Source organism: Amaranthus tricolor, chromosome 11 (genome assembly GCF_026212465.1).
Source record: "Amaranthus tricolor cultivar Red isolate AtriRed21 chromosome 11, ASM2621246v1, whole genome shotgun sequence".
NCBI lineage: Eukaryota > Viridiplantae > Streptophyta > Magnoliopsida > Caryophyllales > Amaranthaceae > Amaranthus > Amaranthus tricolor.
Genome location: NC_080057.1, coordinates 16,244,116 through 16,260,929, shown reverse-complemented (window position 1 = coordinate 16,260,929; position 16,814 = coordinate 16,244,116). Strand labels below are relative to the sequence as shown.

Below are 16,814 nucleotides of genomic sequence, written 5' to 3'. Positions count from 1 at the left end.
TCATAATTTTTGACATATCAAAAAAATTATGAATTTTTAAACACAATTAAGATTACAAGAAAACTGGAAAAAAGATAAAGAAAGATCGAACAGTTGAAGGCTTAGGTGACCATTGTTGAACTGAACTTAAAGAAGGATGAAGACTCAAGAAGAAAAATTGAAATGAATAAGACAAATTAACAACAAAATGAACGAAATAAGATAAATTTCAACTTAATTCCAAAAGTAAGCGTGCAGATCCCAAACCTGCGGCTTGGGCTATTCGCAGTTAGTAACTGTGAACGGGTAAAAAAAAAAGTCAACAACTGTTCGCAGTTAGATTGTTTTTTTTGACCTGTTCGCAGTTAGTACTGCGAACAACCACTTTTTCATTTTTTTTCCTAATTATTGAGTTGTTTTTATTTGATGTATTTGCATTATAGACATTACAATAAGTTATTACAAGTCAATGTATGTTTCAGACGGGATGATTCATCGCCAAAAGTCCGTACATTCGTAATTCAAAGCTTGGAGGCTATGATAAAGTAAATAAACATATATATACAACTAAATAAACATATATAAGAAAAATATGATTTGGAATTTTATTACAATAAGTTATTGCTTTATCAATGCATTTAGCGGAGAAATTTTATTAGGCGTGAAAGTTATTCGGATAAAAATCGCAAAACAAATTAATTAAACCGAAAGAAAAATATAATTTGGAATTTTTATAAATGGTTTGGTTTTGAATTGACACTTTTAAAACCGAAGTATTTTGGTTGGGATTAGGTTTGAGCATACTAAAAACCTTAAATTCAATGATTTAAATTTTATAATAATAGTAAACCTTAAATTGAATAATTGGCAATACTAAAGAAAATGATATAAGCATTCTTATAACAATAATAAACCTTAAATTCAATACTCTAAAATTTATTTTGTCATTCCCATTTTGTTAATATTATTTTAAATATTTTTGCTTTACAATTTTGGTATCAATTTGAAATTTTGATTTGGATTGGACTAAAAAAGTCTAAACTGAATTGATTTGGTTTGGTTCGATTTGAATTGCAACCCGATTTAATTTGAATTGAAATGAAAAATGAAAAATCAAAATATATTTAATTTAATTTAATTTTATGAAAAAACCAAACCACAAATAAAACTTTTGCCCTTTAGCTTTTACACTGGCCCAAACCAGTTTAGTTGTTTCTCCCTTAACATCAATTACAACACCATCTTTGGCCACAAATCTACCATGTCATACGCATCATAGCAAGTTAGCTACGCACACTTGTCTGCTTAAACTGCTGCTTTTAAAGACATGAATTGATATCTTCATAACTACAATGAAATGTGGGCTCATTCATAGCAAGGACTTGTTAACAAAGTTTTAACATTTGCACCGGTAAGTTATAATGCATATACATTACAACAAATTTAATTTTTCACAATATTAAATTTAGTAACATTTAAAAAATGCTACTGATTTATATTTTTGGTATAATAATTGTTTTTTATTATTTTAAATTCTACTATAAAATTTTGTTGTGACACTTTATTTGGCCCTTTCGTGGCATATCTAATTGTTACTATAATTTATCGTAGGATTTATGAGAAATGTCACTAGTTTCTATGTCGCGAAAATTTTCAGTATGATTTTTTATAATAATACTGCAAAAGAGTGTAATAAAAGTCACTAAATCTACTATATATACTATTAGAAATTTGTAGTGACATTTGAATTAAATGTCACTAAATATTTTTCATTAAAAGCAAATTATGTTGTAATGATGTAATATTTACTCTGTTCGTACTACTTATTTTGTATTAATTGTTATTTTGGTCCGTCTTGAATATTTTAGATCATTTTTATTTTTGAACTATAACATACCACTTTATTTAATTTCATCCATACATTATAATTCTCATTTAGTCTCATCCACACAATTCAAAATGAGGGGAACGTAAAAGTATTTTTTTCAACAAATTTGATCATCAAATTGTAAATAGTTGAAACGGTTAAAAATGAACAAAATATTTTTGAGATATTTTTTCAAATATAGTAACCATTAATAACCATTAATGAAAATATTCAACATTAATTGAAAATATTATACATGTATTTCAATTTGTATTGTGCTTGAATTGATTTTAATATTTATATAATTTTCATTTAAAGATATAAGAGGAAAATGTTATACGGTGAGTGAAGAAACTATTTTTTTCTAAGAGCGTGTAGCAACATGTTTGTTTTAATTTTCTTTTAAACGTTAAATGGTTTGAGTTTAGACAAATTTTTTATTAAGACTGTTTTATCGTTAGACGACTTAATATTTGCTGGGCCAATATTTAGTTTTTGTAAAAGAAAAATGGGCTTGAGAAATTCATATAATAAGAAAGAGAAAAAGTAACCTATTTAATTATAAACTTACAGGATATCAATGAGATTGTCTTACGATTAGACGACCTCAAAATAAGAAGTTTATAGTTAAAAGTTTTTATTATTAAGTTATTTAATACAAATATAAGATATATCTTACGATGAGACTGTCTCATACCAAACTTTATGAAAGGATATTTACTGTTAAAATCAGTTGATGGTGATAAGAGACAAGATTTACTCCTTAAATTTATAAATTAGTTGGGTTGCTTTTTTCTCTAATGTAGTACTTAAACACCTTTTTTATTATTTTAAGTGAAGTATTAATTTGATTATTATCCTATTAAAGGTGTCCAAAATCTTGACAAAATAATTGTGTGTCACCAGTGACGCCTAAAACTATATAGAAAGGGACCAATTGAGGTAGATTCAAACTTTGACAAAGGACATGCTTGCATGATGCAACTACTCATTCTAGGGGCCGCAAAAACGTAATCCTCTAGAAATTAGTACCATGATTCATGCTCCATCGATGACTTAACCAATTGTTCTGCTCCTATTTATTACTACCCTCCATGTTGAAATCAAATAATTCATTTATTTTTTACATTGATTAACTATTTTAGCTGTATTTTATTTTCAATCTGTAAATAATATTATATATTTATGTAATTTTTTATTTAATTTATTTTAAATGTAAATTTATAAATATTAGATTTTTTACTTTTAACCAAAGAAATTAAAAATATTTAGAATTAAAATAGTGCATTTGTAAGTGTATAAAATAAAATGAGACATTGATTAGATTAGGAAAGAGTATTGATTTTATTTACTAATACTCCATCCTATTCTAATTAAGTGTTTAATTTGTTTTTATTTTAATACTATTCACCAATCAATTTGTTTGATTCCTTTTAAATTTAATTAGAATAGGTGGATCAATACTCAAATGTTCAATACTCCATCTTATTGATAAATGTGTAAAAAGAAATAGAACGTTTGATTATAATAGGAGACATTATGTTAATTGTTTCAGATATTTTATTATATGCCCGTCTTTGAGTATTGTCTTCAATTTATTTAATAGTCAATTTGTAATTACGTATAAAGTAATTCCTCCGTTGCACTATATTTGTTACGTTTGATCATTTATATATTAAATTATACTCATATAAAATTTATAAAAAGTTAACATTATATAAGTATGTGATTAGACGATTCAAACAAGATCCCACTTGAATATATATTTTTTTATACATAAGTCGTAATATATAAAATAAATTTAACGATAAACAGTAATAGTCTTAATATAACGAGTATTTCAGAACGAAGAAAGTAAATGCTAAGCTAATTTCATCGGCACACACTCTAGTAATGTAAACATTATTAAGCAATATTTTTTATTTAATTGTTGAACAATACTATTATTATCATAAATGTATATAAATGATAGTGTATCACATACATCTATCATATGGTATACATTTAAGCACACACAAATGCTCTTTAAGATGGAAGCGTAGATGTTGTATAAGTCTATATCCTAGTTAACAACAATAATTCCAACAAATAGGAAGACAGATGAGATTTTAATTCCTGATCTGAGCTTCTTGTATAAATTTACAGAATTAGTTCAATCAAAAGATTAAACTAATAATTGTTACCTAAAATAACTCATGTTATATAATAATCTATTGATCAATTAATTAAAACCAAATAGTTACAAAATAAATATGAAACAATAAATAAATAATAACTGCCTGATTAAAATAAATTACTATTCACAAATTTGCATTTTTATTAATCTTATGATTATGAAGTTATATAAATAATTAATAATAACGTTAATCGATCAAAATAAGGTTACATTATTAAATATTAAGTGCATTTATGGTGTAAGTTATACCATGAATGCACTTAATATTTAATAATTTAGCAAATATAAGTTATACGTATAACCACACCTTATAAAAAGACATGGTTAAAAATTTGAAAAACAGAAAATCAAATATCTATTCAAAATTGGTTACTCATAGAACCAAATAGTTGATGAGAACTCGATTCTAAAATCCTATCCAACAAGTATTACTCCTTCGTTTTATATTGTTTGTCACAATTTTTATTATAATGTAACGGTGCGTTTAGTTAGTGGTATTAAATGGTTGTAATGAGAATGATTTATAGTGTAAAATTTCATTAAAAGTTTCATATCATTTCTATGGTGATGAAACTTTAATTATCACAAAAAAAAAATTTTATTTACAAATTTACATTATCACCTAATTCCATCTCTCCCTATGGGTAATGCATTGGATTTAAGTTTATAAAGAAAATAAGATGATTGAAGTTGGACATACATAGCCATTAAGATAGTCAAAAGATTTTTCAACTAAAATTACATTAATTTTTCATCCTCGTTATCACCGTTTATACTACATACAAAACTAGTCATAAGAGCTTTCTGGTAAAATTAAAAACCAATTAACGAAAAAGACAATATTATTATAAAAATTAATTAGAATTGATTATAATTGAATACTAGTCGACTTGAGTTGAGTCAAGTCGAGTTCCAAATAAGAGCTAGTAAAATCAATGAGCTGCTAACAGTTCTTGAGCTTCCTTTTCATATCTAAACCCTAAACTCTTAGACTCATCAGCACACCAAACAAAGATCCCAAAAAGTTGGTTCCTTTCCTTAAGAATCTTACAAGCAGGAAAAAACCCATTTCCTGGAGGCAATCCTTTACTTCCATCACTAATAAAACTAGTCAAAATCTTACCCCCTTTATAATTTTCCCTTTGTTTCTCAAAATAAGCAATAAATTGAAGAAGACTTGTACTATTATCATAAGTATAAAATTGAAAATTAACATAATCTATAACATGCCCATATTTCTTCCACAAAGCAATATAATGAATTTGAACTTGTTCATCATCATATGGAGCAATTGATGCAAATTTTATCAACCCATTTGTCTTAAGAGTCAATATTAACCTTCCTATACACTCAGCAAAAATATTTGGATCACCCTTAAAATGCTCATAATCTATGTCAATACCATCAAGATGATTTGATTTGATCAAATGGGCTAATGATGAAACCGCATTTTTGACCCATGAATCTATTGAAATAGGCTGAAAATAAGCCGGGTTTCCGAATATACTATCACCTCCTATGCTTAGTCCTACTCTTACATTTGGGTGTTTATGTTTAAGGCTAGAAACTTGGGAAGGTGAGAGGTTTTTAGAGTCCCAAAAGATGTTGAATTTTCCATTTGTGGGTGTTGGGGAAGAAGTTGAATTTGTGTAGTCAATTGCAAAGGAAAGAATGAAATCAAATTGAACATTTGGGTTGATGGGTACATCAGGAAATTTTACATTTAAGAACTCTGCTCCTATGTATTCTCTAAAGAGGTTTGAGTTTTGTGCCATGGAGATGGTGATGAAGAGGAAGATTTGTAGAAGAATGAGTGTATGGGTTGGTTTAGTGATAGCCATGATTGTTGTTTTTGTAGTTGAAGATGGAAATGGCTTGAGAATTATTTATAAAGATATACTCCTGTGTCCGTCAATTAGGAGCAAAGATAAAATTTTGATTTTTTCTAAAAATATGAATATTAGTAATAAACGGAATTGTATATAAAATTAAAAGTAAGTAAAAGTATATGAATTAGATTAAAAAAAATGGTGAGTTAATATTAAAAAATAAAAATATGCAAAATGAGTAATACAAATTAAAATGACAATTAATATAAAATAACTGGGCCAGAAAGATATTATACGAAGTTGAATTAAGAAGGATATTAGAGTAGTTGTTAAAGAGTTCAAAAGGTGGACTTTTAAAAAAGATTACAATGTTTGTAGGTTGACTGACAAAGACATGTGATTATGTTAATGTAAGGATTTCATAGGTTTTTAAACTATCCGTCAAGTTCTTATAGGACAACATTTATTTAAGGGTTGGTCCTTGTTTACTGATTTCAATTCTATCCTATTAGTTAGTAATTTAGTATTAATGTTATTAATTGATGTCATCAGAACTTCTGTATGGTTTAAAAGTTGAATGCATATAATTTTACTTAAAAGAGACTAAATAAAATTGTTTTCGATTAATATATGATAATATATATTGTATTTACCTTCATTTTATTTATATTGCACTGTATTTACCTTTATTTTATGTTTAAGGGTCATGTTTGGACGATACGATATAAGCATGTAGAATTACCTTCAGCCTCACTCGGCCCTAAACGTTGCAAAAACCTCTCTTATTCTTTCTCCAATCGAGGGACTCTTTAGCCGAGATCTTCTTTATGGGTATGAGTTGCTGCCGTCCTTCCCTTCTCAGACCCTTACCATAGTTTTCTATAGTCGGGATACACTGAGTATGATAATAATAATACTTGATATACAACTTTATTTATATTTTTTAATTCACTTGTTTTTCTTTATTCTCACAAAGCACAAAACCAGTAATACTATTAACATTTTACTAGAATACCAATTATATAATAATATGAATATGAATAATAAGTGTTTAAATATATTACGTATTTTAAGATATGATCTTAACCTTCAAATTAATCTTCTAATTGGGTTTATTTTTTGACAATAATAATGGTAAAACTTTTGTTATGACTTTTCTGTACTTCAATTAAGAATTTTACTAAAAATACCAAATTAATAGAAGGTATGATTTACTAGAATACCAATTACTCCAATTGAAATTTTAGTAGAATACTCCGAGTATACAATAATTGTTATAGGTTGAGGTATGACTTTTCTTGTCTACGGACATGAATCAAACTTAAACACCAAAAGCTCCACGTTTCATTTTCATATTTTACTTCGTTTCACACTGTCATCAAGTTAGGAATAATAATAATCAAGTGTTTTTCAATCGCTCCATCCACTTTTTGATGTGGGTGGAATTTATCATTTATGGGGGGTGGCCTAACAGTCTTCCCCACAAAAACATTTTGTTTTATCATTTCTAGAATGAAAGCGCCATTTTAAATCTTGTATATTACTCCATCTGTCTGATTCAAGTTCTTCTGATTTGGGCTTTGATCCACCATTTTGCTGGGAAAATCTCCCAAAATCTCCTAAATCTTGTTGGATAAAATGGCAAAAAGCAATGTGACGGTCATCGCCATCTCTGACATTTTAAAGGCCGTAGGCAAAATAGTATAATAGGGCTTTTAAAGAACAATAGTAGAAGATATAAAAAATCATCATTGAAATACAAAATATTTTGACAAGTTCCATTTTTAATTTCACCTTTAAAAAAAAAAAAACAAAGATCATAAAAAATGAATTTTACAGGCCTTTAGAGATGCAAATTCATTAATAAGAGTATAATCGTAGATCTTTTCCAAAAGTTCCTTCTCGATTGATAAAAGATTTAGATTATTCAACCAAACTTTTGTGACATTGATCGACTTAAATTTGAATAACTTCTTTTGTTTTGAATAGCTCGTTATAAATATTTTGTAAGCAATTAAAGCATTTGTATTAGTGGATAATATATCTGCAGATTTGATAAATACAAAAATTTATTGCTCATTCCACCCTTTTATGGATTGTAAAATCGTATAATTATACGATTTGAATCTCGATTTTAACACCTTTGGCTATAAATGCACTAAAAGACACACCATCAAGTTATTTTTATTCACTCTCAAATATTTGTGAACAACCATTTTCTTTGCTTGTATTTACTCTTGCATTGAAGTAAATTTATTAAGGTTGCATCTCATAAAGAAACACTAGTATGTTTCTTTAAGAGAAAAAGCATTGTGAACTTGTGATAGGGCTTCATGGGTACTAAACGTGTGTATTTACTGACTTTAGCATTGAAGGTGGTCCTTGGAGTGAAACTTCTAGCCTCTAACATGTGATACTTGTGTAGAACTTGGTCATTTGGAGTGTTCTAACTGCAAGAATCACTGGATAGCAAACACAAGTCTCTCACTAAACACCCACAAAATCCTCTGCTAACCCTTTCTACTAACGTGCTTAATGCCTCTTTTTGTGTCTGGTCCTGATCTCCTGGACAAAACAAATATTATTATACATTTGGGCTTTATGGAGTTGTCTTTTTAACTAGGCCGTTGAGGGTATCTCATCGATCTGCCAATAAAAGACATGTTGTCTAGTAGAAAAGACACCATGAGGCTCTCGTATTGGGAGCGTACGATCAAGTTCATATAAAATGATTCCACTTTAGTGTGTGGTCTTGTCTTAGCTTATTAGAATTCACAGAGAAAAGAAGGTGAAATTGATTTAAATGAAACGACTATATTTGTTGGTGGTTGGGACTTCATTGTTACAAGCAATCAGTTAAGACAATAGTTTATCTCAAATAGTGAGTTGGTTCATGTGAAAATACTATTAGGTAACAATTGTGGTTTTGTGAAGTTTGCAAACAGAGTTGTCGCGATAGGTTCGTAGAATGTTAAGACAATGGTAGTAGCTGGTAATTTGTTCAGTAATTTAAGTATGAGCATTATATTAGTAGTTGATACCCCAATGCTAGATTAGACATATTATAGGCTTAATAGAATCCAATCTGACGATATTTTGAGTAGATACTTAATAACTATTTTTTATCATTTTCGTAAAGTCTTTAAGAAACTAATAAATTAGTTAATGTGTAAACAAAATATGGAAATAAATAGAGATAAAACAAACTATATAAAGTGTTCAATTCTTAAAAGATCTACGTCTCCACCTTTGGGTTTCTCTTTAACCCTTAGGATTTCTAATTCTTACTCTTTTATTCTTCTTTGACTTTCTTATAGGTTATACACCAATTAGAAGTTCATTTTTCCTCTATGCTAAACACCCAAGCGACACTTATGTCACTATTTTGTCAATAGCGATAATAATATAATGTTGATTAAGTTGGTATAGAAATGGACTTTTGACCCAAAGGTCGCATGTTCTGGAAATTGATAGGAGATTGAATACTCTCTAGAGGGGGAATGAATAGAGAATATGTCCGTTTTAAAAATTTTCTGGAAAATAAGCTCAAGAGCTTGCGAGACCTTTCAAGACAGTTTTCTAAAACTGTTTTAGGTCGAATGATAGATCTAAGAAATATGTGCCCAAATAAAACTTAAACAAGAACAAGAGATTTGTTAACGAGGTTCAACTATTAATAGCCTACTCCCCGCCTATGGGTTATCTTCCAATCCGTAGGATTCAACGCCTTTTATTAATGAACTTCAAGACAACTTATAAGATCTCTCTATCTTCTCTCACCACGTTCTTCCCCTTGAATAACGTCTTACAAGTTCTCTTAATAAAAGTACAAATCTCAATCTCACAAAGGGTAAAACAAATTGAATACTTTAAAAAGTATTCCAAGCTTAGGCGTAATTATAATCAAAAGTTCTATTTCTTTTTAATTCTAAAATCTATTACAAATGAAAGAGTTAGATGAACTAAGTTTTACAACACTTTATGAATACTAGATCTTAATGCAAGAGGAGAGAAAATTATAAGAGGTGTTGCAGACTTAATCCTTAAATGAAGCCTCATACATACATATATATATATATATATATATATATATATATATATATATATATATATATATATATATATATATATATATATATATATATATATATATAGGCAAAAGTTCAGGTGAGAACTAATCATATATGAGAACCATGTAAACCACAATCTCAACCGTAGAAATCATATGATTTTGATCCAATGATCCAGAATCGCGCGCGAATTAGGATTATTTTTTTTTTCAAAATTTCTTCATTTCTGGTCTCTGCGATTAGGGCATTTCTGATCTCCAGCATTCTTCTTCTATTGTGATTTTCTATCTTCGATTGTTCTTGATCTCCAGCATTTTTTATCTCCAGGATTATTGTTTGTTGCGATTTCATCTCTATTCTTGCTGTGAGTTTGACTCTTGCGATTTCATTTTGTTCTGTTTTTTGATACATGAATTTCATTTGTGTTGATTAATTAGGGCATTGCGATTTTTGTGCATTGCAATTATTTCTGCGATTTTCTATCTTCGATCATTTCTTTCAATTTTCTATCTTCGATTGTTCTATCTTCGATTATTTGTTTCGATTTTGTGTATTTTCTATCTTCGATTGTTCTTTGTTTGTTGCGATTTTATCTCTATTCTTGCTGTGAGATTTGTTCTACTCTTGCCAATTTATTTGTTCTGTTTTTTTTACACGAATTTCATTTGTGTCGATTAATTAGGGCATTGCGATTTTGTGTATTGCGATTATTTCTGCGATTTTCTATCTTCAATCATTTCTTTCTTTCAATTTTCTATCTTCGATTGTTCTATCTTCGATTATTTCTTTCGATTTTGTGTATACATGAATTTTCCTTCTATTTTCTGCGATTTTTTCTTGCGTCAAATTAATTTGGGCATTCCATCGTTTTTCTCTTTTGCGATTTCATTTGTTCTTGAACGATCACAGTTTTTCTTGCAATTTCTTGAATGATCAACCACGAATTAGGGCATTCCAACGATTGTTCTTGCGGTGAGTTGTTGCGATTTCATTTGTTCTTGAACGATCACAGTTTTTCTTGCAATTTCTTGAATGATCAACCACAAATTAGGGCATTCCAACGATTGTTCTTGCTGAGAGTTGTTGCGATTTCATTTGTTCTTTTTGTATAAAACTATGATGTTTTTGTATAAAACAATTATGTTGACGTGTGATGCTTTTTTGTATAAAACTGTGATGTTTTTGTTTGTATGATGCTTTCTACTTCAAACTGTACTGCTATTACAAAAAACTTTTATGCTTTTTTTGTATAAAACTATGTTTTTTTTGTTTGTATGCTTTCTATTTCAAACTGTGTTGCTTTTTCAAAAAACTTTGATGCTTTTTGTATAAAACTGTGATGTTTTTGTTTGTATGATGCTTTCTACTTCAAACTGTGCTGCTTTTTCAAAAAATTTTGATGATTCTTTTGTATAAAACTGTGATTTTTTCGTTTGTATGCTTTTCTATTTCAAACTGTGCTGCTTTTTTCAAAAAACTTTGACGCTTTTTGTATAAAACTGTGATGTTTTTGTTTGTTTGATGCTTTCTACTTCAAACTGTGCTGCTTTTACAAAAAATTTGATGCTTTTTTTTTATAAAAATGTGATGTTTTTGTTTGTATGCTTTCTATTTCAAACAGTGCTGCTTTTTACAAAAAACTTTGATGCTTATTGTATAAAACTGTGATGCTTTTTGTTTGTATGATGCTTTCTACTTCAAACTGTGCTGCTTATTACAAAAAACTTTGATGCTTTTTTTGTATAAAATTGTGATGTTCTTGTTTGTATGCTTTCTATTTCAAATCTGTGTTGTTGCATTTATTCAACACAAAATACAATACATGATACACTACCATTTCATATACAATACAAAATACAATACAATACAATACACTACCATTTCAAAGAACTTTAAATTGAACTGTTTTTTCTTATTATTTCTTTTTTATAAAAGTGATGCTTTATTTTTGTAATACATATATTCTGTGTTACATTTATAAACATGTGATGCTTTAATCGTAATGCTTTCAACAAAAACTGTGATGATTTCAACACAATATTTGTGATAAATTGAATGATATAACTAATTTGTTCTTATACACGATTATTTCTGCGATTATTTCTGTTTTCTATTGTTTCTGTGATTTTTATACACGAGTTGTTCTTCGATTTATACACAAGTTTTTTGTTTTTGTTTATTAGAAATATGGTAGTTACTCAAAATTCTGCACAAGTTGAAGAACCAATAATAGCAGATCCTCCGCAAGGTATGCCAAGTACACGAGGGAAAAGAATAAAAATTGTTGCCTCAAAAAAAAAGGTAAGTCTTGTTTAATAAGTGGGGAAAATCAAGATAAAATGTTGCTTTCTTTTATAAAATGTGATGCTGTATTCATAAAATTGTGATGCTTCAGTGTTGAAGTAGCTGCAAGAGTAGAAGAAAATCATGAAGAGGAACAACCTTTTCCGAAAACAAAAAAAATCTGTTGCTTCCAAAAAGAAAAAGTAAGTTTTATGATGATGAGGTGGAGCTAGAAGAAAATGGGATGTATCTCAAAATCCCTATTCCCGATGGCTTGTTGGCATCTTCTGATCAAAAAATTCATGATACAGCTGGTGATGTAAGTAATATTATTTTTAACATTTAATTTTTTATAAAAACAACCAGTAGCACATTTTAAACTATAAAGTAGCAGTTTTTTATAAGAAGTTTAAATTGAACTGTTTTTTGTTAATATATTCTTTTTATTAAGGAGCTTATGGAGGAAGTTAGCAAGATGAAGAGGAACATGGAAATTGTTACTCAACATCATTTATCGAGACTGTTGAAGTTAAAGGCAAAAGGCAATCAAGCACAAGATGTCCGACAATCATCAAACTCTCCAACACTATCGCAATGGTATTCAAACCCAAAAGTGATGGAGGAGATTGATGAGATTATGAACAGGATAAGAGTTGTTAAAAGACGAACAGCTGACATCGACTTACCAAGCTTTGACCTGGGATTATCAGATCTTGAGAAAACACCTTCACCAGCACCGAAATTGATTGCCAAGAAGAGAGGAAAGAAGAAAATTTGAGTTTGTTTTTGATTCCATGACAAAACTGTGATGATTCAACAAAATATATGTTATGAATGATAATCTCAACAAAATTCATGTAAACATCATCAAACTATGATGATGTGTTGACGTGTGATGTTTTGTATGATGCTTTCTACTTCAAACTTTGCTACTTCAAATATTTTATTTGCATCTGCTTAAGTAACTGGCTGCCTGATCTTCATCCCCTAGAATTTGTACCACTTGTGATACTGTGTTTTGGTAATTGTTTATTTGCCACTGATGAATTCTACCTCCCTGCATTTGTACATTTCTTTTTTTGTTTTTATATATTTCTTTCATTATTACAAAAATTTACTTCTACAAATTAATTATACAATACATGATACGCTACCATTTCATATATCATGTGTTACATTTATAAACGTGTGATGCTTTCCACATAAAATCGTGATGCTTTCAACAAAAACTGTGATAATTTCAACACAATATTTGTGATAAATTGAATGATAATGACATTAAAAATAAATTAGTCTACATATAACTAATTCTAACAATTACAATGTTAAAATAAACAGATATTTGTCTAAAGGCAATTATCCTCTTCATAAAATACAACCTACTAATGTTAAAATAAACAGAAAGTAATCTACATACTACTAATACTAATGATTAGACTATTTCTCTAGAGAATCGATCATAAATTAGTTTACACTTTTGCAACTGCTACACAACCCCAAATATAATTGTTCTTCTGAAGCAGGGATTCAATCATTTACCACTGTATTTCATAAAACAAGTCACCTGCAAGATTTAGTGAACAAATATATATGTTAAATGTCTAAATGTGGAAAACAGAAACGGTAGTATCACTATTTATCAAAAGAAAGTACCAACATAAAATTCAAGAGGTAACACTTTTTATATCATATTGTACTTACTTATTTTTTCTTATGTGGACACGTACGACTATTGTGACCTGCAACTTTGCCACAACTTTTACACTGTCTTTGCTTGGTCACCCTTTGCTCTTCTTCATCTTCAGTATCCTTTTGTTTTGGATCTTTTTCTTTCCTCTTGCCTTTGTTTGAAGATTGTTTAGGGTTTTGAATTGTAATTGTTTTAGGAGCTTCACAACCCAAAAACTTTTCTAACTCTTGACGTTTTGTCTTCTCAAGCCCACGATTCTTTTCTAAAAGTTCAGCTGAATACAACTTCATTTTGTGCAAAAGTTCAACCAAATCATCCTCACCATCTTCTTCCAAACTAATGCATCGATGTACCTCATTCCAAACATCTCCTAAAACCCCTTTTCTAGATTCCATAGCATTATTACCATCCAATAATGTGCCATCAATATGATAGACAGGTGTTTTACTAGCATCTTTTGACCACCTTTTCAATATGTAAGGTTCTGGTATATATTTAACTCCTTTTGCATGCAAAACCCATAATACATGCTTACATAAGACTCCTACTCTTTTGAATAACTTACAACAGCAATCAACATACAATGTTTGTGCATCATACACAACTTCAAAAATTGTCCCAGTGTTGAAATGTACCACACGATACACATCCTTGCCATCTCTAAAGAAATTCTTTTCAAAACCACACTCATCGCGTGCGCTAAGAATTTGTTCTTGAAAATCCTTAAAAACAACATCTGTGTAGACAATAGAAGCATGTTTTTCAAGAGGGATACGAGTCTTCAAAGGTGCAGAATATAACTTGTATTTACTATCTAGTGTTTGCATCATATAACGTTGAACATCCATTGCACTTTGAAACCTCATTTGGAGTTCAACTAATGTAAGAAATTTGTTCACAAAGTAATTGAAAAAATTGTTCTCACTTTCCGACCTAGATGTTGTTCTAAACAAACCACCCATATAAAGATCTCTAAAATATGCGGGCACCCACATTTCTCTAATATCATACATACTATTCAACCAGTCATTATTTCTTAAATTAGCATGCTCATAATCCGACATCATTTTTAACAATTGATCTTCAAATTCATGGGGCTCATTATCCCTATTATATACAAGTCTATTAATTCTTCTTAAAAACTCATCATCATTACGTAACTCAATAGAAACTTTATCAGTTAGTTTCTTCATTATATGCTAACAACAGAATTTATGAACAGACTTGTCAAAAACATTGGGTAGAGCAATTTTTATGGCTGGATCTTGGTCTGTTATAATGGAATCTGGTTGTTTTCCATTCATTGCCCTCAAAAAAGATTCAAATAACCAAGTATAAGAAGATACATCTTCCCTACTAATAAGACCGACAGCAAAAGTAACACATTTTTTGTGATGGTCAACACCCGTGAAAGGAACAAAAATTTGATTATACTTGTTAGTACCATAAGTAGCATCCATAGATATCGAATCACCAAACAATGAATAGTTTCTCCTACTAATACCATCAGCCCAAATTGCCTTCGATAGAGATTTAGTATCATCAACCTCAAAATCAAAAAAAAAACTAGGTGAGATTTCTTTCTTCTTAACAAACATTTCCACAAACATTTGCCCATCAGATTCATTAATAAAACACTTTAAATCCCTATAAAAGTTTTTAAAGTTATCAAGTGAAGCACCTACTTTCAAATAACATCCTACTTGTTCTTTCCACATCCTATATGAACTTGTTGGACCTTTATTCAAGTTCAAATTGTTCATAATGTATCTTTTTTGTCCACTATTTAAACTAGATGACCCTTTTAAATGTTGCCTAGAAATAGGTGAGGCAAGAATGTGGCTATGGGCTTCAATAAACTTAAAAACCCAATATTTACCCTCTTTAGTCCTTTGAAAAACAATTTTAGCATAACAATCTTCACGAGTTACAAGCCTTCTTCTTAATGCACCTAATTTTTGTTCCCTCATCCCTTGTTTATTACACAAATAGTATTTAGATGTAACAACACCTTTATAGACTTTCTTAGTCCCTGATCTAATGTCAAAACCACAAGCCTTAGCATATGTTTCATAGAATTTCACCCCTTCTTCTAATGAATCAAAAGTCATATGCAATACTGGTATCAGATTTTCTCACAATGAGGGATGAACTGTTTACGATTAAGGTTATGAGTAGGTGTACCCTGAAACACAATATCAATAACATTGTTTTCAACAGAAAGTAACACGTTTTCAACATAAAGTAATACATTTTCCAACACAAATTAACACCAAATGTATTATTATCGTCATAAATAAACTTACATATAAGTGTTCACTTAAAGAAGTGGTTGTAAAATTTACAGTTTGTAAGGGTTCCATATGCTCAACTAAAGATGTTCCAGCCTTATCATTATTATCTTACACTGTAACCTAAATCAAAAAGTAAGACATTTTGTGAAAAAAATCATCACAATTCCTACCCAAAAGTAACACTGTGCATATACTTTATTGCATATAATTGATAAATAGAGGCTTACCATGAGTTGACTTAAAGAATTTGCATTGTTATCACCAAGGTTAGAAGTGGTTGTAAAAGTCACAGTTTGTAAGGGTTCCATATGCTCAGTTAAAGATGTTTCAGCCTTATCATTATTATATTGCAATGCAACCTAAAGCAAAAAGCAAGACATTTTGTGTAAAAATCCAAAATTTTGCATTGTTATCATGAGTTTATTGTGTATTATTGATAAATAGTTTTCGTGTTGAATTCGAAGAAAACAACAAATGAAATCGCAGAAATGGTAGTGTATCATGTATTGTATTTTGTGTTGAATAAATGTAACACAGATTTGATTTAGATAGCATCAATGTTTTATACAAAAAGCATCTAAGTTTTTTGTAAAAAGCAGCACAGTTTGAAGTAGAAAGCATCAAAC

General features: G+C 29.2%; 3 protein-coding genes across 3 annotated transcripts; all 3 read right to left on the bottom strand.

Moving 5' to 3' along the window:
• Positions 1-4,703: 4,703 nt before the first annotated feature.
• On the bottom strand, positions 4,704-5,945 carry LOC130827546 (chitinase 2-like). Its single transcript, XM_057693285.1, has one exon. It carries the CDS (start codon positions 5,861-5,863, stop codon positions 4,955-4,957), a length of 909 nt encoding a protein of 302 aa, XP_057549268.1. The 5' UTR covers positions 5,864-5,945; the 3' UTR covers positions 4,704-4,954.
• Positions 5,946-13,905: 7,960 nt separating this feature from the next.
• On the bottom strand, positions 13,906-15,087 carry LOC130826556 (protein FAR1-RELATED SEQUENCE 1-like). Its single transcript, XM_057692139.1, has one exon. It carries the CDS (start codon positions 15,085-15,087, stop codon positions 13,906-13,908), a length of 1,182 nt encoding a protein of 393 aa, XP_057548122.1.
• A 6-nt stretch (positions 15,088-15,093) lies between these two features.
• On the bottom strand, positions 15,094-16,005 carry LOC130826555 (protein FAR1-RELATED SEQUENCE 5-like). The gene has a single exon (XM_057692138.1). The coding sequence runs from the start codon at positions 16,003-16,005 to the stop codon at positions 15,094-15,096; it is 912 nt and encodes a 303-aa protein (XP_057548121.1).
• Between the last annotated feature and the right edge of the window lie 809 nt (positions 16,006-16,814).